Raw genomic sequence first — 24,829 nt, forward strand, 5'->3', positions numbered from 1 at the left:
AATACTTTCTGAAGGCACTGTACATGCTTCTGCCATTCTTCAATGGCTCAACATATTCAGCTTTGTAGCTTACAAGCTGGTGTGTGCCAAAATAACCACAGAACTGCTGTACTAATTATCATTATATGCAACTGCTCCTGAATATTCAAGCTTCAGAGTCAAAGTGAAATATATAATTTCAATTTCTCAGGAGTGCTGTGAGTAGACTACGCATACAAAAACATGAGGTGAAGAGATGTGGCGACACTGGAGTAAATGGCACTTACTTCATCAGATGCTGAACGCAGACATTGCACAGCGGCTTGCTTCTTTATCTCCTCCAGACTTAGGTCCGTCCCTCCTCCTTTCTTCTTACTCTTGCCCCATTTCTTCCCAGTTCCCTTCTCCCAGCCCAAGATGTCATTTTCCTGCACACACAATTCCTCCACATCAGTCATTTAATGGGACAGCTCATCTAAATAGGAAAAGGAAATGCAAGTTTTAGAACATTGTAAATGTAAGAAATACAAGACGGCTTTAAATCAATAGGTTAACTTACAATCACCTGACTCATAATGAATACGAAACAGAACCCTCTTCTTCATTGGCTATGTGTATGTTTAGTTTAGTAGGATCCCCATTAGCTACTGCACATGCAGCAGCCACTCTTCCTGGGCTCCACATAAAATTTAAAATACATGACAAAGTACAGAACATACTGCATTACTGCATTAAATTTAAAAAAGACACCAAGAGACAACAAAAATACTATTTACACACTTCATATATACAGTATATATGAATATGGCCCATCTACTGTTGCTAGCCCCAATTCGGACTTGTGCTCTGATATCTGCTTCACTGATTGCTGCTCTCGTAAAAGCCTGGGTTTTCTGCACGTTAACACTAGAAGCTTATTACCTATAAAATGGATCAATTGAAAGTGTGGGTTCACAGCTACAATCCAGATGTGTTTGTCATTACTGAGACGTGGTTAAGGAAGAGTGTTTTGAATACTAATGTTAACCTTTCTGGTTATACCTTTGTTTTTGGCAAGACAGCTCTTCCAAGGGTGGGGGAGTGGCAATCTTTACCAAGGATCACCTTCAGTACTCAGTTGTTTCCACCTAGTCTGTCCCCAAACAATTTGATTTTCTGGTTTTAAGCATTATTTTTTTAATTATTTTTTTAAATAAACTTTCCAATAGCTCTTTGTTGTCTGTTGCTGGGTGCTATAGTCTTCCATCAGCACCAGCCTGTACCCTCTCCTGGCCCCATACACTAAGTCTGAATTTGTCCTGCTAGGTGACCTAAACTGGGACATGCTTAAACCACCTGACCAAGTCCGAAAGCAATGGGACTCCCTAAATCTTTCTCAGATTATTACCATTTCCAAAAGATATAACTCCAAACACCCAGAAAAGGCTACTCACCTCAGTGTTATCCTCACAAATAATCCTGATCGGTTTCAGTCTGGCGTTTTCTGTAATGTAACGGCTGCTCAGTGAAACGACTTGTCCTGATTTGTCATAGATGCTTGCTAAAAAAACGTTAATGAGCAAGCCTTGTAAATTGGTATAGAATCAGCTTGATGCCCTCTGTTGAAGACGCTTGGACCTTCTTTTTTTGATATTTTCAGTGGTAACAAACATGCACCCATAAAGAAAATGAGAATTAAAAACAGGTGATCTTGCAGAGTTACTCCACCTCAAGATCTGCATTTGGCGAAAGGCTTGGCACACACATACTCAGGCTGACTGGCTCTCATTCAAGCAAATGAAAAATAAGTGCACTCAGGTTATCCAGAAGGCCAAAGTTGGTTACTTTAAGGAGCAGTTCTCTCTCTGTGGGTCGAACCCCAAGATATTCTGGAAAACGGTTAAAGACCTGGAGAACAAACCCTCTTTCTCACAGCTGCCCATGTTCCTTAATGTTGTTGTGGTTGTTACTGACAAGAAGAACATGGCTGAGCTCTTTAATCCCCACTTCATTATGTCAGGATTCCTATTTGACTCAGCCATGCCTCCTTGCCCGTCCAACATTTCCTCATCTCCAACCCGTTCCATTGTGACTATCCCCTCTTTTACCCCTGCCGTGCTACAAAGTTTCCCCCTGCAGGCGGTCACTGAGTCCGAGGTACTAAAAGAGCTCCTGAAAATTGACCCCCAAAAAACATCTGGGTCAGATGGTTTAGACCCTTCTTTAAGGTTGCTGCCCCTATCATTGCCAAGCCTTTCAGTCCTTTTTAACTGGTCTCTCCTTTCTGGGAAGGCAGCCACAGTGCATTCTTTATTTAAAAGGGGGGAGATCAAGCTGATCCGAACTGTTATAGGCATATTTCTATTTTGCCCTGTTTATCAAAAGTGTTGGAGAAACTTGTCAATAATCAGCTTACTGGCTTTCTTGATGTCTATAGTATTCTCTCTGGTATGCAATCTGGTTTTCCACTCAGGTTATGGATGTGTCACTGCAATCTTAAAAAGGTCCTCAATGATGTCACCATTGCCCTTGATTCTAAGCAATGTTGTGATGCTATTTTTATTGACTTGGCCAAAGCTTTTGATACGGTAGACCATTCCATTCTTGTGAGCTGGCTAAGGAGTAATGGTGTCGGAGGGGTCTTTGGTCTGGTGTGCTAACTACCTCTCTCAAAGAGTGCAGTGTATAAAGTCAGAACATCTGCTGTCTCTGCCACTGCCTGTCACCAAGGGAGTACACCAAGGCTCGATCCTAGGCCCCACGCTGTTCTCAATTTACATCAACATAGCTCAGGCAGTAGGAAGCTCTCATCCATTTATATGCAGATGATACAGTCTTATACTTTGTGTTAAATATCTCTACAACAAGCCCTCTCTACTCTTAACCTTGTTCTGAACACCTCCAAAACAAAGGTCATGTGGTTTGGTAAGAAGAATGCCCCTCTCCCCACCGGTGTCATTACTACCACCAAGGGTTTAGAGCAGGCCTGGGCAATTATTTTCAATGGAGGGCCACATTGGAATATATTTTTGCCATCACGGTCCAGAATCATATTACAGGATTGTACATCATGTGTATGACTGTTGACAGATATCTACTGTAAATCACATCCAGATATGCTGCAAATATTTATTTTACTTTTTTAACATCCACAGAAATAAACCATATCCATGTTCTCCTTTTGGTAGGTATTTTCATTATTAAACATGCAATGAACTACATGGAGGGAAAAGTACACTGCATTCAGCACCACGGACAGAACTCTTGTTAACGGGTATGCACAAAAACATAGGAAAGATTGAGCTCAACATTACATTTAAACTACTCAATCAGTGTGAGGAGTGAGGTCTCTGATGGGCATTGACTAGAGCAGTGAAGTCAGGTATAGTTTCTGACATCACTATGCGGAGGATTGCTGAGAGTCAGTAAGAGAATCTTTGTCTTGACTTGTTATATTTCATCACTGAAAATGTCTGTTCACATACATGGGTTGACCCAAACAGTACAAACATCTTCTGAGCATGACTCCTAATCTTTGGAAAGTTTTGTTCATCGAGAGATGCATAGAACCTCATCAGTGACATTGTTTTCCAATCACTGCATCAGACTGAAGATCGATAAGCTTAAATTGCAGGTCAGTGGGAGCGTTATCCACATTGAAGGTGAAAGGAGAGAAAACCAACAGCATGTCATTTTCCAACACTTTGAAATCCTCAAAACGATGAGAAAACTCCCTGTTCAAAGCATACAGCAGCGATGTATACTTCTCCCACTGGTCATCTGATAGGGAACAGCCTAGTAGTGGAAGGTGGGTGAGATTGTTGGCTTCTACTTGGCGGGTCAGGGGGAGTAATTTTCCCTTGAAGGCTTTGACAAGGCTGTACATCTGATGTGCAAAAGGCCCTTCCCTTGTAGTTTGGAATTCAGTTCATTCATGGAGGGCCATGATGTCCACGGTGAAGGCAAAAATCATCCAACCATTCTTTCTTGCAGTTCAGGGAAATCCACATTTTACTTTTATTTGCAAAAACTCAGCAATCTCCGACTTCAGGTCCCACACCCTTTTAAGCACCTTCCCCAAACTCAGCCATCTCACGTTTGTGTGGTAGGGGAGATCTGCATGACCCGACTGTCTCTTCCAACAGTGAGACAAACTGTCTGTGGTTTAAAGATTTCGCTCTTATGAGGTTTACCATTTTATTGGCTGTATCCACAACATGGCTCATTTTCAGGACACATTTACAGAGCACCTGATGAATAATGCAATGCAGGAAAATAATTTTCTGATCTGGGTTCAGCTCAGCTACTTGATCTTGTATCCTTTTCAAAAGGCCAAAGTTTTTTCCTGTCAAGTTTGGGCACCCATCAGTGGTCACACTGGATAACTTTTCAAAACTCAGTCCCATCTTTGCCACACACTTATTAACCTCCTCCAATAAATCTTTCCCTGTGGTTGTGCTCTTCATTGACTGCACTGAAGCAAGCTCCTCTGTAATTTCAAAGTCTGGGATTACGCCTTGTAAGAATATCAACAAATGCGCAGTGTCAAATCCATCACTGCTCTCATCCAGGGCCAAGGAGAAATAGGTGAAATCCTTTACCTTGTCTTTCAACTGTTGTTCCATATCCCCTCGTTGTCCTCAACACGCTGTGTCACTATTATTCTTGACAGGGAAACATTTTCAAAACAGCTCTTTCTTGTCGTGGCAAAATATTGCTGCAGAGTCCATTAAACATTATTTAATTAATTCGCCCTCAGTGAATGGCTTATGTTTTACAATTTTGTGGGATAGTACATAGCTAGCTCTCGCAATTCCATCGTTTGCTGAATGCAGTTTTGTGAAAAGTCCTTGCTGCTTCTGCAACTGAGAAAGCAACTCTTTTGATGCACTTGCCCTCTGCTCAGAAGACATATTCCTATATTTCTCTGCATTAGACGTCGACTGATTATGATTTTTCAACGCCGATACAGATTATTGGAGGACCAAAAAAAGCAGATACTGATTAAAGAGGCCAAATTTATTTATTTATTTAAATAATATGCTGCCTACCACCGCTCAGACTGCTCTATCAAATAATAGACTTAATTATAATATAACAAAGCATACAAATACAAGCCGTAGGTAATTAATATGGTCAAATCCGGAAAATATCATTTCAAAAACAAAATGTTTATTTTTTCAGTAAAATACGGAACCGTTACATATTTTATCGAACGGGTGGCATCCCTAAGTCTAAATATTGCTGTTACATTGCACAACCTTCAATTTTATGTCATAAATATGTACAATTCTGGCAAATTAATTACAGCCTTTATTAGGAAGAAATGGTCTTCACACAGTTCGCAACGAGCCAGGTGGCCCAAACTGCTGCATATACCCTGACTCGCAAGAGAAGTAACACAATTTCCCTAGTTAAAATTACCTGTTAACATGAATTTCTTATAACTAAATATGCAGTTTTTTTTATTTTTAAATAACAGTTGAAGTCGGATGTTTACATACACTTAGGTTGGAGTCATTGAATCTCGCTTTTCAACCACTCCACAAATTTCTTGTTAACAGACTATAGTTTTGGCAAGTCGGTTAGGACATATTTTGTGAATGACAAGTAACTTTTCCAACAATTGTTTACAGACACTATAGTTCAATGTATCAAAATTCCAGTGGGTCAGAAGTTCACATGCACGAAGTTGACTGTGCCTTTAACTTTTTATGGCTGCAGGGGCAGTATTGAGTAGCTTGGATGAAAAGGTGCCCATGGTAAACAGCCAGCTCCTCAGTCTCAGTTGCTAAAGATGCATATTATTATTAGTATCGGATAGAAAACACTCAAGTTTTCAAAACTGTTTGAATTATGTCTGTGAGTATAACAGAACTAATATTGCAGGCAAAAACCTGAGAAATTCCACTTCCTGTTTGGATTTTTTCTGGGGGTGGCAGATTTTCAACCTAGCTCTCATTGAAATTAGTGATATGGATGAGTTTTCACTTCCTACGCCTTCCACTAAGGTGTCAACAGTCAATAGAACTCTGTCTGATGACTAATGTGAAGGGAGGCTCGAATGAGACAGGAAATAGTCATGAGTTGACCATGCTTTCACTATGCGCATTCACAAGGTAAGGACCTGCGTTCCACCGGTCTTTTGAAGTCATTCTAATTCTCCGGTTGGAACGTTATTCAAGATGTATGTAAATAACATTCTAAAGATTGATTCAGTACATCGTTTGACATGTTTCTACTGACTGACATTTCATCACGTTATAGTGGACACGCTTTGACTTTGGAATTGTTTACCAAACGCGCTAACCAAAGTAGCTAATTGGACATAAATAAGACATTATTGAACAAATCAAGCATTTATTGTGGACCTGGGATTCCTAGGACTGCATTCTGATGAATTTCATCAAAGGTAAGGAAACATTTATCATGTATTTTCTGGTTTCTGTTGACTCCAACATGGAGGCTAATTTTTCTATTGTTCTGAGAGTTTCTTTTTCTGCAAAGTTTTGAAATCTGACACAGCGGTTGCATTAAAGGAGAGGTATATCTATAATTCCATGTGTATAACTTGAATTTCTGTTGAATCATGTGGCTATGCAAAATCACTGGATGTTTGTGGAACTAGTGAATGGAATGCTCCAATGTAAACTCAGATTTTATGATATAAATATGAACTTTATCAAACAAAACAAGCATGTATTGTGTAACATGAAGTCCTATGAGTGTCATCTGATGAACATTATCAAAGGTTAGTGATTCATTTTATCTCTGTGCTTTTTCTCTCGCTCTCCCTTTGGCTGGTAAAATTGGCTGTGTATTTTAGCGAGTTGTTGGTGAGCTAGCATAATCGTTTGTGGTGCTTTCCCCGTAAATCCTATTTGAAATCGGACACTGTGGTGGGATTAACAACAAGACTACCTTGAAAAGATAAGACACATGTATGTTTGAGGAATTTTAATTATGAGATTTCTGTTCTTTTGAATATGGCGCCCTGTACTATCACTAGTTGTTGTTATATCACTCCCGGTAACGGGATCTCAGCCATAACAAGTTGAACAGCTTGGAAAATTCCAGAAAATTGTCATGGCGTTAGAAGCTTCCGATAATTTACATCATTTAAGTCAATTGGAGGTTTACCTGTGGATGTATTTCAAGGCCGACCTTCAAACTCAGTGCCTCTTTGCTTGACATCATGGGGAAAGAAAACAAAAGAAATCAGCCAAGACCTCAGAAAACAAATTGTAGACCTATGCAAGTCTGGTTCATCGTTGGGAGCAATTTCCAAAAGCCTTAAGGTACCACGTTCATCTGTACAAACAATAGTACGCAAGTATAAACAACATGGGACCACACAGCCATCATACCGCTCAGGAAGGAGACGCGTTCTGTATCCTAGAGATGAACGTACTTTGGTGCGAAAAGTGCAAAACAATCCCAGAACAACAGCAAAGGACCTTGTGAAGATGCTGGAGGAAACAGGTACCAAAGTATCTATATCCACAGTAAAAACAAGTCCTATATCGACATAACCTGAAAGGCCACTCAGCAAGGAAGAAGCTACTGCTTCAAAACCACCATAAAAAAGCCAGACTACGGTTTGCAACTGCACAAGGGGACAAAGATCATACTTTTTGGAGAAATGTTATCTGATGAAACAAAAATGTAATTGTTTGGCCATAATGACCATCATTAAGTTTCAGGGGAAAAGGGGGAGGCTTGCAAGCCGAAGAACACCATCCCAACCATGAAGCACTGGGGTGGCAGCATCATGTTGTGGGGGGGCTTTGCTGCAGGAGGGACTAGTGCACTTCACTAAATAAATGGCATCATGAGGGAGGAAAATTACGTGGATATATTGAAGAAACATCTCAAGACATCAGTCAGGAAGTTAAAGCTTGGTCGCTAATGGGTCTTCCAAATAGACAATGACCCCAAGCATACTTCGAAAGTTGTAGCAAAATGGCTTAAGGACAACAAGTCAAGGTATTGGAGTGGCCATCACAAAGCCCTGAACTCAATCCTATAGAAAATGTGTGGGCAAAACTTAAAAAGCAAGTGTGAGCAAGGAGGCCTACAAACCTGACTCAGCTCTGTCAGGAGGAATGGGACAAAATTCACCCAACTTATTGTGGGAAGCTTGTGGAAGGCTACCCGAACCATTTGACCCAAGTTAAACAATTTAAAGGCAACGCTACCAAATACTAATTGGGTGTATGTAAAAGCTGGAATAAAAATAACTTTACTATTATTCTTATATTTCATTCTTAAAATAAAGTGGTGATCCTAACTGATCCAAGACAGGGAATCTTTACCAGGATTAAGTGTCAGGAATTGTGAAAAACTGAGTTTAAATGTATTTGGCAAAGGTGTATGCAAACTTCCGACTTCAACTGTACTTGTGTATTGATTTTAAGAAAGGCATTGATGTTTATGGATAGGTACATTAGTACAATGACAGTGCTTTTTTTGCCGCGAATGAGCTTGTTAAATCACCCGTTTGGCGAAGTAGGCTGTGATTCGATAAATTAACAGGCACCGCATTGATTATTTGCAAAGCAGGACAAGGTAGTTAAACTAGTAATATCGTCAACCGTGTGTAGTTAACTAGTGATTATGTTAAGATTGTTTTTTATAAGATAAGTTTAACGGTAGCTAGCAAGTTACCGTGGCTCCTTGCTGCACTCGTGTAACTGGTGGTCAACCTGCCACGCAGTCTCCTCGTGGAGTGCAATGTAATCGACCATAATCGGCATCCAAAAATACAGATTGTGAAAATCGGCCATGCCGATTAATTGGTCGACCTCGATGCTTTGTTTGAAGTGTCGGGACAAGTTGTAGTCTTTCAAGACAGCAATGCCCTCTTTGCACACAGCTTTCCCTGATACCTCAACACAGAAATATTTCGATGTCCACTCTTACTGGAACACCCTACATTCGTTGTCTACTTTCCTCATCTTTGAAAAACTAGCTACTATTTGTAACTGTGACGTGTGTGTCAGCCTCAGTCACTGTCTGTCCTTGTGCCGTTGTTATTTATGCGTGCCTTCAAAAAGAAATGTCCCGCAAGCGGTGGCCGTTACATCATTACACAATGGTGGGTATTCATTGAGCTTTTAATTTGAATAACAAATATATTTTTCTAAACTTTATCGCAAATTATTTTATCTGAGCAAAATTCCGCGGGCCACTTTGAATCAGGTCACGGGCCACATATGGCCCCCGGGCCGGCCTTTGCCCAGGCATGGTTTAGAGCTTGAGGTTGTCACCTCATACAAGGACTCGGGAGTATGGCTAGACGGTACACTGTCCTTCTCTCAGCGCATATCAAAGCTGCAGGCTAAAAGTTAAATATAGACTTGGTCTCCTCTGTAGTAAATCACTCCTCTTTCACCCCAGCTGCCAAACTAACCCTGATTCAGATGACCAGTCTACCCATGCTAGACTACAGAGACGTAATTTATAGATCGGCAGGTAAGGGTGCTCTCAAGGGGCTAGATGTTCTTTAACATTCGGCCATCAGATTTGCCACCAATGCTCCTTATAGGACACATCACTGCACTCTATACTACTCTGTAAACTGGTTCTCTGTATACCTGTCACAAGACCCACTGGTTGATGCTCATTTATAAAAACCCTCTTATGCCTCACTCCCCCCTATCTGAGATATCTATTGCAGCCCCCATCCTCCACATACAACACCCGTTCTGCCAGTCAGATTGTGTTAAAGGTCCCCAAAGCACACCCATCTCTGAGTCACTCCTCTTTTCAGTTCACTGCAGCTAGCGAGTAGAACGAGCTGCAAAAAGAAAAAAAACTGTCCATGTTTGAGTCTTTGAATGAAGATAACTCAAACTGGACCGTTATAATCATTCAAAGACTCAAACATGGACACTCGTACTGACAGTTGTGGCTGTTTCGCGTGATGCATTGTGGTCTATACTTTTTTGCCATTGTCTGTGCCTAACAATATTTGTACCATGTTTGTGCAGCTACCATGTGTCGCTACCGTGTTGTTGTCATGTGATGCTACTGTGCTGTGTGTCTTTGGTCTCTCTTTATGTAGTGTTGTGGTGTCTTGTCATGGTGTGTTTTGTCCTGCATTCTTAATCCCAGCCCCCCTCCCCTCAGGCATCCTATTGCCTCTTGGTAGGGAGTCATTGTAAATAAATGTGTTCTTAACAGTTTAATTATTACCAGACATCAATATGGTACAGTTGATCTGTGTCAAAACCGCATATAAAAAAATAAGACATAGGCTACCTCTCCCAATCTTCACAACAAATTTGTCAATATGACTTGACCATGATAACTGACTATCCAATGCTAGGAGTTCAACTTCTTCAACAGTTTAGGGCTAAGAGAATGCTTTGAACCAAATACAATTGTTTTTGTATTTCAGAACAGTTTATTACCCATTCTGACACTAACTCCTTGCCAAGAGTCTGTGCGCTCACTGGCTGTAGGTGCTGATGTATGCTGATGATTGCACACTACACAGTCATTTTAGCTTCTTCTAAGACAAGTGACACATCATTTGTAAAAACAGAGAAGATTAACTTGACTTTCCACATTTTGTTAAGTTAGCCTTATTCTAAAATGGATTAAATAGTATTTTCCACCCTCAATCTACACACAATACCCCATAATAACAAAGCAAAAACAGGTTGACATTGACAATTTATTACAAATTTAAAAAATTGAAATACGTATTCAGACCCTTTACTCAGGACTTTGTTGAAGTACCTTTGGCAGCGATTACAGCCTCGAGTCTCCTAGGGTCTGACGCCACAAGCTTGGCACACCTGTATTTGTGAGTTTCTCCCATTCTTCTCTGCAGATCCTCTCAAGCTGTGTCAGGTTGGATGGGGAGCGTTGCTGCACAGCTATTTTCAAGTCTCTCCAAAGTTGTTAGATCGGGTTCACCACTCAAGGACATTCAGAGACTTGTCCCGAAGTCACTCCTGTGTGTTCTTGGCTGTGTGCTTAGGGTTGTTATCCAGTCCCTGCCGCTGAAAAACATCCCCACAGCACGATGCTGTAACCACGCTTTACCAAGTTTCCTCCAGACGTGATGCTTGGCATTTAGGCCAAAGAGTTCAATCTTGGTTTCATCAGACCAGAGAATCTTGTCTCATGGTCTGAGAGTCCTTTAGGTGCCTTTTGGCAAACTCCAAGCGGGCTGTCATGTGCCTTTTACTGAGGAGTGGCTTCCGTCTGGCCACTCTACTATAAAAAGGCCTGATTGGTGGAGTGCTGCAGAGATGGTTGTCTTTTTGGAAGGTTCTGCCATCTCACAGACGAACTCTGTCAGAATGACCATAGGGTTCTTGGTCACCTCCCTGACCAAGGCTCTTCTCCCACGATTGCTCAGTTTGGCCGGGCAGCCAGCTCTAGGAAGTGTCTTAGTGGTTACAAATGTCTTCCATTTAAGAATGATGGAGGCCAATGTGTTCTTGGGGACCTTCAATGCTGCAGACATTTTTTGGTACCCTTCCCTAGATAATTATGGGGTATTGTGTGTAGATTGATCAAATAGTTTTCCCCCTCATCAATTTTAGAATAAGGCTGTAACATAACGTAGAAAAAGGGAAGGGGTCTGAATACTTTCCAAATGCACTGTATCCGATGTTAGAGAAGCTCCCATTGAAGAATACTCAGTTCTACTGGATAATTAAATCTCCAACCATGTGATGGCAGGTGATGTAAAGACATATCAAGTGAGTTTTTTTTCAATAACAAATTATGATCAATAATATCAAAAGCTGCACTGAAATCTTGTACAAGTCTTGTACAAGTTGTACAAGTTGAAAATCAGTAGTTAACTTATTAGAAAAATAGCATTGTATTTGTTCAAAACAATTTTCTCCATCAGTTTACTGAGAACAAGCAGCAAACAGATTGGGCGGTTAGAGCCAGCAACGAGTGTTTTACTATTTTTAGGTAGTGGAATTACTATAGCTTCCTTCCATGCCTGTGGATACACACAGTCCTTTAGGCTTTTGTTAAAGACACGGCAAATAGGGGTGGCAATACAGTTTGCTACCATTCTCAATAGTTTGCCTATCTAGGTTGTCTATACCTGGTGGCTTATTATTGTTGATGGATAACAATAGTTTTTACACACAAACTTGACCAAATTCAAAACGCCAATCCTTCAATCATATTTGAATATTGAAGATATAATAATGAGAGTTCACTGTTCAATGTAATTTCACTTCTCAGTTTGTCCTCTTTACCAGTGTAATTGAAATTGTCTAGTTTCCGGAGAGGAAGGAAACCGATCTGGGATTTCACTATGAGGCCAATGGTGATTTTAAAACAGTTAAGAGTTTAATGGCTGTGATATGAGAACTGAGGATGGATAAACATTGTAGTTACTTCGCAATATAAGCCTAAATGACAAAGTAAAACTAAGGAAGCCTGTACAGAATATGCACCCTGTTTGCAATAAGGCACTAAAGTAAAATTGCAAAAAATGTGGCAAAGAAATCTACTTTATGTCCTAAATCAAAAGTCTTATGTTTGGGGCAAATCCAAAAACACATCACTGAGTACCACTTCATATTTTCAAGCATGATGGTGGCTGCATCATTTTATGGGTATGCTTGTCATCGGCAAGGACTAGGGAGTTTTGCACAAATCCTAGAGGAAAACGTGGTTCAGTCTGCTTTCTAAACAGACACTGGGAGCAAATTAACCTTTCACCAGGACAATAACCTAAAACATGGCCGAATCTACACTGGAGTTTCTTACCAAAATAGTTAATGTTCCGGAGTGGTCTAGTTCCATTTTTTCTGAAATCGGCTTGAAAATCTATGTCAAGATTTGAATGGGCTGTCTAGCAATGATCAACAAACAACTTGACAGAGCTTGAAGAATAAAATAAAGTGCTCATGTTGTACAATCCAAATGTGCAAAGCGCTTATAGGAATTATCCAGAAAGACTCAAAGCTGTAATCGCTGTCAAAAGTTGCTTCTACAGAGTATTGACCCAGGGGTATAAATTAGATACACAACATTACCAACTGTTTGAGATTAGGCCTGGCTCGCAGTTGGCATTCCAATTCATTCCAAAGGTGTTCGATGGGGTTGAAGTCACAGCTCTGTGCAGGTCATTCGTTCTTCCACACAGATCTTGACAAACCATTTCTGTATGGACCTTGCTTTGTGCACGGGGGAATTTTCATGCTGAAACAGGAAAGGGCCTTCCCCAAACTGTTGCAAGCACAGAACCGTCTAGAATGTCATTGATGCTGTAGTGTTAAGATTTCCCGTCACTGGAACTAAAGGGCCATGAGAAACAGCCCCAGACCATTATTCCTCCTCCACCAATCTTTACAGTTGGCACCATGCATTTGGGTAGGTAGCGCTCTCCTGGCATCTACCAAACCCAGATTCGTTCATCAGACTGCCAGATGACGCGTGATTAATCACTCCAGAGAATGCATTTCCACTGCTCCAGAGTCCAATGGCAGCGAGCTTTACACCACTCCAGCCGACGCTTGGCATTGGGTATGGTGATCTTAGGCTTGTGTGCGGCTACTCAGCCATGGAAAGCCATTTCATTGAGCTCCGGACAAACAGTTGTTGTGCTGACGTTGCTTCCAGAGGCAGTGTTGCATCCGAGGACAAACGCTTCAGCACTCGGCGGTCCCATTCGCAGCTTGTGTGGCATACCACTTTGCGGCTGAGCCATTGTTGCTCCTAGACGTTTCCACTTCACAATAACAGCACTTACAGTTGACAGGGGTAGCTCTAGCAGGGCAGAAGTTTGACCTTACTTGTTGGAAATTGGCATCCTATGACAGGGCCACGTTGAAAGTCACTGAGCTCTTCAGTAAAGGCCATTCTACTGCCAATGTTTGTCTATGGAGATTGCAATGGCTGTGTGCTTAATTTATACACCTGTCAGCAACGGGTATGGTGGAAATAGCCAAATCCACTCATTTGAAAGGGTCTCCAAACATTTGTATATATAGGTGTATCTATTTAATTTAATACATTTCTAAAAACATGTTTTCACTTTGTCATTATGGTGTACTGTGTGTAGTTGGGCAAAATAAATGATTATATTTAATCCATTTTGAATTCAGGCTGTAACAAAAATGTGGAATAGGGGTGGCTTTCCTTGTTATCATCTCTGATTCAGAGGGGTTGGGTTAAATGTGGAAGACATTTTGGTTAAATGGATTCAGTTGTGCAACTGACTAGGTATCCCTTTTCCCTTATTTTCCAAATGTTATGATCACTAGAACTTATATTGCTTTAACCAAGTGGGGGAACTAGAGACCATCATGTTTAACAAGACAATGTTACTGCTGGAAACCCACCTGATCCTGCAGGTCGTAACTGTCGTGCAGGAGCAGGCTGAGGACGTAGCGGGTGTAGATCATGGCATCAATCCCGCACTTCTCCAGCTCCTGGCCCAGCCAGCTCTGCACTGGGCCCAGCGAGTGGAGCAGGGACATCTCAGAGGTGGGCAGGGGGCCAACTGGGGGGTGGAAGCGTGAGAAGCTTACAGGAGCAGGACCGTCGCTCACTGGACGCATGGGAATCTTTAGGTGTTGACCATTCTGAGGTGGAGCGGCATTGTGACAGGTGGATGTGGAGAGGCAGTAGTGGGGCGGTGCGGAGAGAGGGCAGTAGAGCCTATCTGGAAGGGGGGATTTACTCCAGCAGGACGAACAAGAGGGAGTCTACTTGCAGAGACATGTAGGGGGCTGTTTTTTTTATGTTTTATTGCCTTGAGCAAGTAGGGATATTTACTCGTCAGGCATGGCTTTAACTGATGAAAGCGATCAGCTGCTTGGCAAAACACTTGACGTGTTTGCGCATCAATCGGAGGGGATCATGTTGGGCTGCGGCTTACTCCACCGGCACAACCTGAAAGAGGAAACAGACTTGCGTCACTTCTCTGGGTTGCATTTAAATGTTTCACAAGGTGTGTTCTGTTAAACTATGATATAGGCCCTAGACTTAGAAGACTTACAAAGAACACAAAGCAGTTGCTCACATCATACTTCAAAATAAAATGGCTTGTTGACCTTCAATTATTGGTTACTACAGGCCTCATCTCCCACCCTGCCCAAGTGCATATCTACAGGCAGTCTGTCCCCACAGATGGTTTTTAAAAGAGCAACTGCTCCTAAAAACAAACTTGTCATTTAGAAAATAGTCTGTGGCATCAATAAGAGTCTGCAACATTTATTATACTGTCAAAATTGACTAGTGTAAAACGGATCATTTTGGTCATAAAGTCAGTCTTGTCCTTAACTGAGTTGTGAGACTGAGGGTCGTGACGTCATCACAACGTAAATTAAGGGTGGGTTTGGTTTCAATCCTGCCCACATGACAACAGCACACAAGAAATCATTCATTTGTGCAACTGCACTCAACCTGATCATAATGCCCTATGGGGCTAGATAGAGACCATCAGTAAATTACACAATGTACATGGGACAATATGTTAACTCCAAATTTCAGTGGCTTAACTTCAAACCAACTATAACATTTTAGAAATGCATATTTTTTTTAAAAATGTGAAAGCATGTAATGAGTGGCCTAAAAAATAAAATAAGTCCAACATTTTGACAGCCCCCATCTTGCCCCACTAATTGGTTAAAGGATTTGGCTAAGTCTTCCCAGCTGCGAACACACACAAACAAATCAACTTGCGTTTGAATCCAGTCATGGCAGCTAGCATTTATTAAATGAACCAAATATAAAACAAGTCCCAATCAAGAAGTTCAGACACCCTTTACAATGCATTCCACTAGCGCCAGCTTCCGGCTGAACAACCGGTTACACAAAATTTGAGGTTACGGTAATTGGCCAGGCCAATGTACACGGGGGGTCATAAAAAGGGAGATCACACTTCTGTTTGTACACTTGTTTACATGGATATGATTCTTAATAAAAACCTATTTGAAACAAGCCATTACACTTCGTTATTATCAAGGCACTTCATTATTATTCAAGGTATTAAGTAAATATTTAACAAACGCCATGTTGGAGAAGATTTGTCATATTTTTGTAATGACAACATTAACAGAGTCAGAATTAAGATATGCCTACCTTGTCGTTGGCTTTTCTGCATTACATTATTTTAAGCAGATCCTATTTCGACGCACAAAACCATTCAAACGAAGTCCGATGGGTTTTCTCCCACGTTTATATTGTATAATGTCAAGACCTGCTGCTGTGGTCATTCGATCATTCTTCAAAGCAAGGATGCTGTAATGTGAGAAATAATGTAGCCTAAGGTACTTAAAATAGGCCTTTTACAATCATGACAGGAGCATTTGATTCATATTTAAACAAATTGAGTCCAGAAAGATTTCTAAAGTAGCCTGTCTGAATGAACATGCAGTTGAAGTCAGAAATGTACATACACCTTAGCCAAGTACATTTAAACTCAGTTTCACAATTCCTGACATTTAATCCTAGTAAAAATTCCCTGTCTTAGGTAAGTTAGGATCCACTTTATTTTAAGAATGTGAAATGTCAGAATAATAGTAGAGAGAATTATTTATTTCAGATTTTATTTCTTTCATCACATTCCCAGTGGGTCAGAAGTTTACATGCTACCAAATACAAATTGAGTGTATTGCCTTTAAATTGTTTAACTTGGGTCAAACGTTTTTGGGTAGCCTTCCACAAGCTTCCAAAAATAAGTCGGATGAATTTTGGACCATTCCTCCTGACAGAGCTGGTGTCACTGAGTCAGGTTTGTAGGTCTCCTTGCTCGCACACGCTTTTTCAGTTCTGCCCACAAATGTTCTATAGGATTGAGGTCAGGGCTTTGTGATGGCCACTCCAATACCTTGACTTTGCTGTCCTTATTAAGTCATTTTGACACAACTTTGGAAGTATGCTTGGGGTCATTGTCTATTTGTAAGGCCCTTTTGCGACCAAGCTTTAACTTCCTGACTGATGTCTTGAGATGTTGCTTCAATATATCCACATAATTGTCCCTCCTCCTGATGCCATCTATTTTGTGAAGTGCACCAGTCCCTCCTGCAGCAAAGCCTCCCCCTTTTTCCTCAATCAATCAATACACAAAGTATATATTTTTAAATCTGCATATTTAGCTAAATGTAATCCAGGTTAGCAGGCAATATTAACCAGGTGAAATTGTGTCACTTCTCTTGCGTTCATTGCACGCAGAGTCAGTGTATATGCAACAGTTTGGGCCGCCTAATTTGCCCGAATTTGACGTAATTATGAAATAACATTGAAGGTTGTGCAATGTAACAGGAATATTTAGACTTAGGGATGCCATCCGTTAGATAAAATACAGAACGGTTCAAAATTTCACTGAAAGAATAAACATCTGTTTTCGAGATTATAGTTTCCAGATTCAACCATATTAATGACCTAAGGCTCGTATTTGTGTGTTATTATGTTATAATTAAGTCTATGATTTGATAGAGCAGTCTGACTGAGCGGTGGTAGGCACCAGCAGGCTCGTAAGCATTCATTCAAACAGCACTTTTGTGCATTTTGCCAGCAGCTCTTCGCTGTGCTTCAGGCATTGAGCTGTTTATGACTTCAAGCCTATCAACTCCCGAGATTAGGCTGGTGTAACCGATGTGAACTGGCTAGCTAGTTAGCGGGGTGCGTGCTAATAGCGTTTCAAACGTCACTTGCTCTGAGACTTGGAGTGGTTGTTCCCCTTGCTCTGCATGGGTAACGCTGCTTCGAGGGTGGCTGTTATCGATTATTGGAGGACCAAAAAACCGATACCGATTCAAATCGGCCGATTTGTAATAATGACAATTACAACAATACTGAATGAACACTTATTTTAACTTAATATAATACATACATAAAATCAATTTAGCCTCGAATAAATAATGGTTTAAATAATGCAAAAACAAAGTGTTGGAGAAGAAAGTAAAAGTGCAATATGTGCCATGTAAGAAAGCTAACGTTTAAGTTCCTTGCTCAGAACATATGAAAGCTGCTGGTTCCTTTTAACATGAATCTTCAATATTCCCAGGTAAGAAGTTTTAGGTTGTAGTTATTGTAGGACTATTTCCCTATATACCATTGGTATTTCATTAACCTTTGACTATTGGATGTTCTTATAGGCACTTTAGTATTTCCAGTGTAACAGTATAGCTTCCGTCCCTCTCCTCGCTCCTCCCTGGGCTCGAACCAGAAACACAACGACAACAGCCACCCTCGAAGCAGCGTTACCCATGCAGAGCAAGGGAAACAACCACAGGCTCAGAGTGAGTAACGTTTGAAATGCTATTAGCTCACGCTAACTAGCCAGCCATTTCACTTCGGTTACACCAGCCTCATCTCAGGAGTTGATAGGCTTGAAGTCATAAACAGCGCAATGCTTGACGCACAACGAAGAGCTGCAGGCAAAACGCACGAAAGTGCTGTTTGAATGAATGTTTACACGCCTGCTTCTGCCTACCACTGCTCAGTCAGATTATATGCAACGCAGGACACGCTAGATAATATCTAGTAATATCATCAACCATGTGTAGTTAACTAGTGATTGTGATTGATTGTTTTTTATAAGATAAGATTAATGCTAGCTAGCAACTTACCTTGGCTTACTGCATTCACGTAACAGGCAGTCTCCTTGTGGAGTGCAACAAGAGGCAGGTCGTTATTGCGTTGGACTAGTTAACTGTAAGGTTGTAAGATTGTCAGCTCGGGGAGCCAATGTGAAAATCTGTCGTTCTGCCCCTGAAGGAGGCAGTTAACCCACCGTTCCTAGGCCGTCATTGAAAATAAGAATTTGTTCTTAACTGACTTGCCTAGTTAAATAAAGATTAAATAAAAAAGGAGTAAAAAAACTAAAATCAATTTTTTAAAATTATTTTATTTATTAATCGGTGTCCATAAATACCCATTTCCGATTGTTATGAAAACTTGAAATCGGCCCTAATTAATCGGCCATTCCGATTAATCGGTCGACCTCTAACACACACACACACACACCAAAAAGTTATTTTGTTATTTTATTTTGCCCCCATTACCAGTAAAACATCATCAAAACCTGTTTCTTTCACTTGCTGTGCTGTTTTGTTGTTCAGTCGTCTCATTCTCAACCAGGATTTCTATGGAAAGCCGTTTGGGTCTTTGACGTATAAAATAACACAATTTGACGTGTCACATAAGCTTGTTGACCAATCAGGACCTGAATATGACCGCACGTCACAATTTAACACGTTCATAATTTTTTTTTTACACAGTTATTACACTATCACTCGTATTTCATATGTCACAAGGATTCATTGATACGGATGCTATGATGCTGGTAAAGCGGTCACGCGCACCTACAGCGCTGGTCATAAAAAAAATTAAAAACCTACCTAGCTCATGGATGCAAACAATGTTCTTCCCAAAAAACATAGCAAAACGACATAATCCGTTTCAGTAGCTATTGTTAGCTAGCTAACTATAGCTAAGTGTCATCTAAAATAACCCTAATTTCTAAGACCGTTATTATTTGATTAATGGTGGCCGGACCCATCTATGTAAAGCTTGCCACAATCAGCATTAGCCACAATAGTGGACATTGCGGTTCTACTAAATGTTTTTATTAGGGAATATTTATCCATCCAACAAACAAAACAGGATATTATTTCAAGAGATTAAGAGTAGTGTATTTCAGGATATCTAAATTATCTTAGATAATTAATTAAAATCTCCACCTAATGTGATGATTGACAGATATGCCCCTCCTAATAGATCCAATATTGTTAATCCTGAGTTTAAGAATCTATGTCTGGAGAAGGAAATTAACCTCAATGTCAACAAAACAAAAAGGAGATGATCGTGGACTTCAGGAAACGGCAGAGGGAGCAGCCCCCCATCTACATTGACGGGACAGTAGTGGAAAGGGTGGAAAGTTAAAAGTTCCTCGGCGTACACATCACGGACAAACTGAAATGGTCCACCCACACAGACAGCGTGGTGAAGAAGGGGCAGCAACGCCTCTTCAACCTCAGGAGGCTGAAGAAATTCAGCTTTTCACCAAAAGCACACAAACTTTTACAGATGCACAATTGAGAGCGCATCACCGGGTGCAAACTACCTGCCCTCCAGGACACCCACACCACCTGATGTCACAGGAAAGACAAAAAGATCAAGGATAACAACCACCCGAGCCACTGCCTGTTCACCCCACTATCATCCAGAAGGCGAGGTCAGTACAGGTGCATCAAAGCGGGGACCGAGAGACTGAAAAACAGCTTCTATCTCAAGGCCATCAGACTGTTAAACAGCCATCATTAACATTGAGTGGCTGCTGCCAACATACTGACTCAACTCTAGCCACTTTAATAATGGAAAGATTGATGTAATCAATTTATCACGAGCCACTTTGTATATTGCTTACATACCCTACATTACTCATCACATATGTATATACTGTGCTCTATATATATACACTGTGTATATAAAATGCTAATTGAATTACTTAATCATACAATGTGATTTTCTGGATTTTGTTTTAGATTCCGTCTCTCACAGTTGAAGTGTACCTATGATAAAAATTACAGACCTCTACATGCTTTGTAAGTAGGAAAACCTGCAAAATCGGCAGTGTATCAAATACTTGTTCTTCCCACTGTATATACTGTACTCTATACCATCTACTGCATCTTGCCTATGCCGTTCTGGCATCACTCATTCATATATTTTTATGTACATATTCTTATTCATTCCTTTACACTTGTGTGTGTAAGGTAGTTGTGAAATTGTTAGGTTATAATACTTGTTACATATTACTGCATGGTCGGAACTAGAAGCACAAGCATTTCGCTACACTCACACATAATTAGCAGATGTTAATGCATGTGACAAATAAATGTGATTGTTTGTGTCACACTGCTTTGCTTTATCTTGGCCAGGTCACAGTTGTTCTCAACTAGCTTACCTGGTTAAATAAAAGTGATGTCTTGATTCAACAGGTCTGGCAGTAATCAGGCCTGGGTGTGGCTAGTGAAATTCAACTCAGCTTTCCAAAAAATGTGATTAACCACAGTAAATTCACAATTTAACAAGGGGGGCAATTACTTTGTCACATAGGGCCATGAAGGTTTGGATAGCTTTTTTCCCTTAATAAATAAAATGATCACTTAACCCAAGTAAACACAAAATGCAGTTCATCTTGGTGTAATATTAAAATGCGTTTGATCTGAAACATTGTGTGAAAAATTTGCAAAAAATATGAAATCACGAAGGGGGCAAGTACTTTTTCACAGCACTGTATATGTAATAATATTTTCCTAGTATTGGACTTAATAGACAACAATGAGTACATTATGGAAGATAGCTTTCTTTTATTTGTATTCCTACAAGGCTTTTGATACAGTTTAACATTTTATTTTTGAAACTTTGATTTTTTTTGTTTTTAGTCAATATTTTCAAATTGTAATTAAGACACTTTACAAGAATTGTAACAGCGCTGTTAAATTATCCCATGGAACTTCAGAGATTTGACAGACGCGGAATTAAACAAGGATGCCCAATTTCTCCTTTCTTATTGGTCACACAAGTTATCGCACTTAATATCAATAAGGATAGTTTTAGGGGTATTCAGATACAAGATAAAATGTTCACAATTGGCTGACAATTTTTTTTTAAAGATCACAACAAATTGAGTGTATTAATGCCTTCTCACATGTACCTGATTTATCTCTGAATATTAGGACGTGAATTATTTGCGTTGAAAAGATGTGACTTAAACTCAGTATGTAATATCCCTGTAAAAGATTTGATCACATATCTTGGTATTAAAGTTAACAAATATCAGATAAGAGAGAAATTTCAGTTGGCCCTTTCTATTGTAGAGACAATTGGAAAGAAATTTAACTCCTTGTTATTAAGAAATATTTCTTAATCTGGACATGTACTTCTGTCAAAAGCTGAAGGTCAGTCCAGATTAGTTTATACCTCCCTTGCCTTGGATGTTCCTCTGTCAGTAACTAAAATGGTTGAAAATAAATTATTTAACTTCATATGGAGGAAAAAAAACAAATTATTTAAGAAAAGCGGTAATATGTAGTACCCAAAATGAGAGAGGGTTGAATGCTCTGGATTTTAAAACCTCTTAATATAATCTTTCAGATCAAATGGATACAAAACTATTTAAGAAATAAATGTTACATTTGGAATATAATCCCTAATTTAATATTCCAACAAATTGGTGGTCTAGAATTCTCACTCAAATGAAACTTTGATGTGGGTAAGATCCCTATTAAGCTTGCTAACTTTCATAAACAAGTACTTCTAACTTGAAACCTCATGTATAAACCATAATTTTCCTGGAAAAATAAAAACATAAAATACAAAAACAAGTCTTTGTTTTTCCAGAACTGGTTTGACAACAGTATCTGGGTTAAAGGGGTGGCAGGGTAGCCTAGCGGTTAGAGCGTTGGACTAGTAACCAGAAGGTTGCAAGTTCAAAACCCCGAACTGATAAGGTACAAATCTGTCGTTCTGCCCCTGAACAGGCAGTTAACCCACTGTTCCTAGGCAGTCATTGAAAATAAGAATTTGTTCTTGCCTAGTTAAATAAAGGTTAAAAAATTAAAAAATATTTTAAAAAATTGAATAATGATGGACAAGTATATGATTATCCAGATTTCATGAGAGCACACAATGTTACATTCACTCCTGATGAGTTTCAAATCGTTTTAGAGCTGCCCCTAAAGGTGATATTCTTCTTTTGGGAGAATATAACAATACTCCAAGTGAAAATATTGAGGATTTTCCATAAAACGAAGTGGGAGGAGAACAAACCCTTCTTCACATTATTTAAGATAATTTCAAAGTAGAATTGTAAATGTTATCAGTAAATGTAAAAACAAAAAAAGCAATACGCACCATAAAACTTTGACATTTAAAATGCATCTTGATTATGTTAGGTGTATGTACTCTTGTTTGTATATTTCTGTTTTTTGTATTTGTTTTGTTCATAATAATCAAATGTTAAAAAAAAAATCGAACATCTTGCTCTGAACAGCACAGCCGATCTAACGTTGGGCATGCACTATAGATTCTACGTCACTGTTATCATATGGTTTGTTGATGTCAATCTAGCTAGCGAACAAATGACAGGAGACACATCAGTGTCTGGCTGGCTGGCTTCAGCAAACTTCCTTGACACTAAAAGGTGCCTGGCTAGCTAACTAATGGTAGCCATGGATTATTCTGCATGATAGCTAGCTAGCTTAGTTAGCCAATGTTCACATTAACCAATGGGGGATAGTAAGTCAGCTGATAATCATAAAACTAGCTAGCGATATAGGACTTTTCTTACGAGGTAGCCATTTCATTAGACACTAACAAAGCTAGCCAACCCTAGCTAGACGCACCTTACACATTCGACTAGCCAGGGCTATAGCAAACGTTCAAAATTCCCCTAGCATTAGATAGCCACAAAGTTTGTAGCTAGCAGAAAATTACGGTAACACGTTTCCTTGAAAGGAGCAAATGTTAACTTATCCAATGTTTGACAGCCAGTGGCCGTCCATTCGCTCAAATGGCGACCGCTAGCTAGCTAGTTAACGGAACTAACCTAGGATACTTAACGTAGCTACAGTAACGTTAGCGAAGGTAGCTAGTTAGCTTTCCACATCCAGTAATAAACGCCTATAGATGATTGATCTACTGCTTAGGGAATTGATTGGGGTAACGGTAGTATTTAGAATTGTATTTGAATGACATTGTCACTGTAAACTTGACGCAGTTCTCGCTAACAGTAGGCGTGTGGGCAGATGACCGTTGACTGCTGCTATGATGGTGGAATTACAGAACGCGGTTTCCCATTTAACGCCATTGTACACACTGGCTCAAGTCACTTCCCTTAAAGTTAAACGATATGACAACATTAGTAATCCATACCATTTCGGGAATTTAGTGTGGGGAAGGGGCCAACATTGGAACTGAGTAGTCCCATCAGAACACTGCAAAGTAACAGTACAACATTCCGACAAAAAAAAACTGTTGTGAAACGACAGAGGAGGAGCGGCTGACTGACCTAACCCGGACCTGAGACGTTTAAAAAAAAAAAATACATGCGCCACGAATTCTCACTATGTAACGTAACTTGAAATATATTGCGCTTTTTAGTAAACATTATTATTAAGATATTGTTTCCTTACCTGCCGTTACTTGAAGTAAAGAGGAGAAGAGGGGGAGTGGTTACTTCTCTCCCGCTGCGTTCCGAGCTCGCGCTCCGGAATCCTCTGCAGTAGCATCACTTATCATGGACGCCAAACGGCAACCGCGACAGCGCTGTTTTCAATGCCGATATTTCGACATTACATGAATCTGACGACATTACGGCTCTGACGCGAAGGCCCTCCCCCTCTGAGCAATGGCTCCTTTTGATCCAACATGTCGTGCATATAGGGACAGTTTCATACCGAAAGCTTCCGCCCCATCAGTCTCCAGGCAACAAGGCGAACCTCTACCATCCTACAACCAGTAGGATTTATTCATCCACTCACGATTGCATCAGAATGGCAAATAGTACGTCTCTCAAAATGTGAGTTTATAAGCAGTGGTGTAAAGTGCTTAAGTAAAAACATGTTGATGTACTATAAGTAGTTTTGGTGGATATCTGTACTTGACTATTTCGATTTTTTACTACTTTTACTTCACTACATTCCTAAAGCAAATAATGTACTATTTACTCCATACATTCTCCCTGACACCCAAAAGTACTCGTTACATTTTGACAGGAAAATGGTCCAATTCACGCACGTATCAAGAGAACATCCCCGGTCACGATGTGGCGGACTCTCTAGACACAAATGCTTTGTTGTGTGTTGGAGTGTGCTCCCTGGCTATCCGACAATTTTTTTTAAATAGTGCAGTCTGTTTTGCTTAC

General features: G+C 40.1%; 1 protein-coding gene across 2 annotated transcripts in view; it reads right to left on the reverse strand.

The window, feature by feature from the left end:
- The window catches only part of LOC112260102 (uncharacterized protein KIAA0232), a 39,526-nt gene extending 15,225 nt beyond the window's left edge, over positions 1 to 24,301 (reverse strand). Inside the window, exons 1-3 of one of the 2 annotated variants that reach the window (XM_024434950.2) lie at positions 24,099 to 24,301; positions 14,292 to 14,844; positions 267 to 407 (exon numbers count right to left, since the gene is read on the reverse strand). In XM_024434950.2, coding sequence (XP_024290718.1) covers positions 267 to 407; positions 14,292 to 14,510 — 360 coding nt within the window. In that variant the 5' untranslated portion in view covers positions 14,511 to 14,844; positions 24,099 to 24,301. Of the gene's footprint in view, positions 1 to 266; positions 455 to 14,291; positions 14,845 to 24,098 lie in introns of those variants that run through there. The other variant, XM_024434951.2, reaches the window with a different exon arrangement.
- Between the last annotated feature and the right edge of the window lie 528 nt (positions 24,302 to 24,829).

Source organism: Oncorhynchus tshawytscha, linkage group LG10 (genome assembly GCF_018296145.1).
Source record: "Oncorhynchus tshawytscha isolate Ot180627B linkage group LG10, Otsh_v2.0, whole genome shotgun sequence".
In the NCBI taxonomy this organism is placed as follows: Eukaryota; Metazoa; Chordata; class Actinopteri; order Salmoniformes; family Salmonidae; genus Oncorhynchus; species Oncorhynchus tshawytscha.